General features: G+C 40.6%; 1 protein-coding gene across 1 annotated transcript; it reads right to left on the reverse strand.

Moving 5' to 3' along the window:
• Window positions 1–833: 833 nt before the first annotated feature.
• LOC132800091 (uncharacterized) lies at window positions 834–2,134 on the reverse strand. The gene is made up of 4 exons (XM_060813073.1): window positions 1,989–2,134; window positions 1,684–1,884; window positions 1,499–1,594; window positions 834–1,372 (listed from the first exon to the last, which is right to left on the reverse strand). Exons 2-4 carry the CDS (start codon window positions 1,876–1,878, stop codon window positions 1,178–1,180), a joined length of 486 nt encoding a protein of 161 aa, XP_060669056.1. The 5' UTR covers window positions 1,879–1,884; window positions 1,989–2,134; the 3' UTR covers window positions 834–1,177.

Consider the following 2,134-nt stretch of genomic DNA (forward strand, 5'->3'; position numbering starts at 1 on the left):
TAACCACAATAAAAAACAGCAGCAATACAAGTTGTTTGAAATGACAACACATTCACACCCATTATCTTGGCGGGGTGCATCTTTGATCATGGTCATCGTGAATGGATCTAAAGTGGGAGGCACGTCCGGATTCTTCTCGTAATATCCCCCATCCCTCAATAGGTAAGGCAGCATATACGTAAGGCATTCCGCATTCTTCAACTCTCTATTCTGGACATATTTATTTCCCATATTTGGATCGTATAAATCAATATGTCGGGCCTTCAAGTCCACACATGCTGCCAACCAATGCGCACCTCCATTGTTAACAGGGATGTACACCTGCAAATTAGAACATAACCTCATTATCCACAAAATGGGAAACTTAGTGAGAATTTTTTTCAATATATGTATGGACTTACATAATCACATATCCGCCACGACACGCTAGATTTGGGTGACTTCCCACGCACATAGTTACAAAGGGTCGCATCACATGAATATGTGCTACGAGATGCCCTCCATATGGGATAACGCCCTTTGATGGATGACTGCCAAATAATGAAATATATACAATATAAAATATCATCAATATAACATTAAGCAATGCAGTAACATCCCATCATCTTACCCAAAATAACACGTCTAATATGGCACAGGTGTTGGTGAACATCTTCTCATTATCAAACCACCTTTTTCGTATGAAATACAAAATAGTGTCAATATGCTGCAAAACCACATTAAAGGAAATAAGTAACAAGTGCGAGGTGATAAATAAAACATCATTCCAAACGTAGGACCACAATGATTTTACATGAACATAAAGCATATAACTTACATCGGAATACAACCATCCTTCATCGGTAAGTAGCTCAGCAAAAAATTCCTTTCCCACCGTCATATAAGATGTACACACGGTTGCTTCCTTCGGTGCCACCCTATACCACTCATTGAATGCCCTCTCCTTTGATGCATCAATAGGTCGAGTAAGATTAAATTTGACCTTCTTTTTACACGGGTCGGTGTAAGGAGAGATGACGTGATGTGACTGGTGGTAAACTCGACCGAATCGGCTTGTATCACCAACGTTATGCGTCCGATCTTCCACCTCAATCTCAGCTGATTGGTCATGATGTGGACTGTCAGCTGAAGCACTGATATCCCACCCAAAATGCAAAGGCTGAAATGGCACCAAAGCCTAGGAATCCTCCACATAGGGTCCTCCAGGTACGATAGGCTCAAACGGTATAGTACAATCATCATCCTCCTTCCTACCATTGGAACCGTCTATGGGTGCATCAAATTCTTCAGCTTGCTCTCCAACAGACGGTGCCACAGGGGATGATGGTCTAACCGAAGATGACGGTGAATGGCTATGCATATGATGCTCGGCCTGCAAAACACAATGGTTATTTTTGCAGTTCCCAAACTCTAACAACAAATAATTGCTGAATTACAATATGTAATTTAATAATGCTGAAGCACTAAAGTAAAGTATACTAAGTTGTCTAAATGATACCTGATGCTTTTGTTGGTCAATAACAGAACTAAGCATCTTCCTTAACGCTGCCATCTCTTTATTTAATTCATCAAATTTTGCCTCCAAGCAAGCAAGCTAATCAATATCAATATCCAAAACATAAGTCAACATATATTAGTACAACATATGAAATACAAATTTGCGTGCAAGTAACAATTGCATACCCTGAAATTAGCATCTGGAGGGCCACTAGAATGCTCCTCAGCTTTGGACGCATCTTTAGCGCTAACATCTTTAGCGCCAACTATTGGTGCTACAATTGGAGGTGACGTGTAGCGAACTTCATGTATGTCAACTGCTATTGTTCGCCAGTAATCCATAGTCTTCTCCTCATCGGTAGCATCTAACCTCCAGTGCATAACATACTACATGAAATGAAGAAAGGAAAAAAAAGTAAATTTGGAAACTGACTATGGTAATGTAACTTGAATGTAGTCGTACCATGTAGTCTAAAAAAAATTTGCCTTACATTGCTATTGGAGGAGAACCAATTATGGACAGCAAAATGGTTCGGTTGCCTTGGAGTATGCCATCCAAGGATCCTCGGACAACGGGTTTCCAACCGGTCGGCAAATTGGTTACCAAAATCAGGGATTGCTTCAAACCCCCACACCT

This window comes from Ziziphus jujuba, chromosome 11 (assembly GCF_031755915.1).
Source record: "Ziziphus jujuba cultivar Dongzao chromosome 11, ASM3175591v1".
NCBI classification, from domain to species: domain Eukaryota; kingdom Viridiplantae; phylum Streptophyta; class Magnoliopsida; order Rosales; family Rhamnaceae; genus Ziziphus; species Ziziphus jujuba.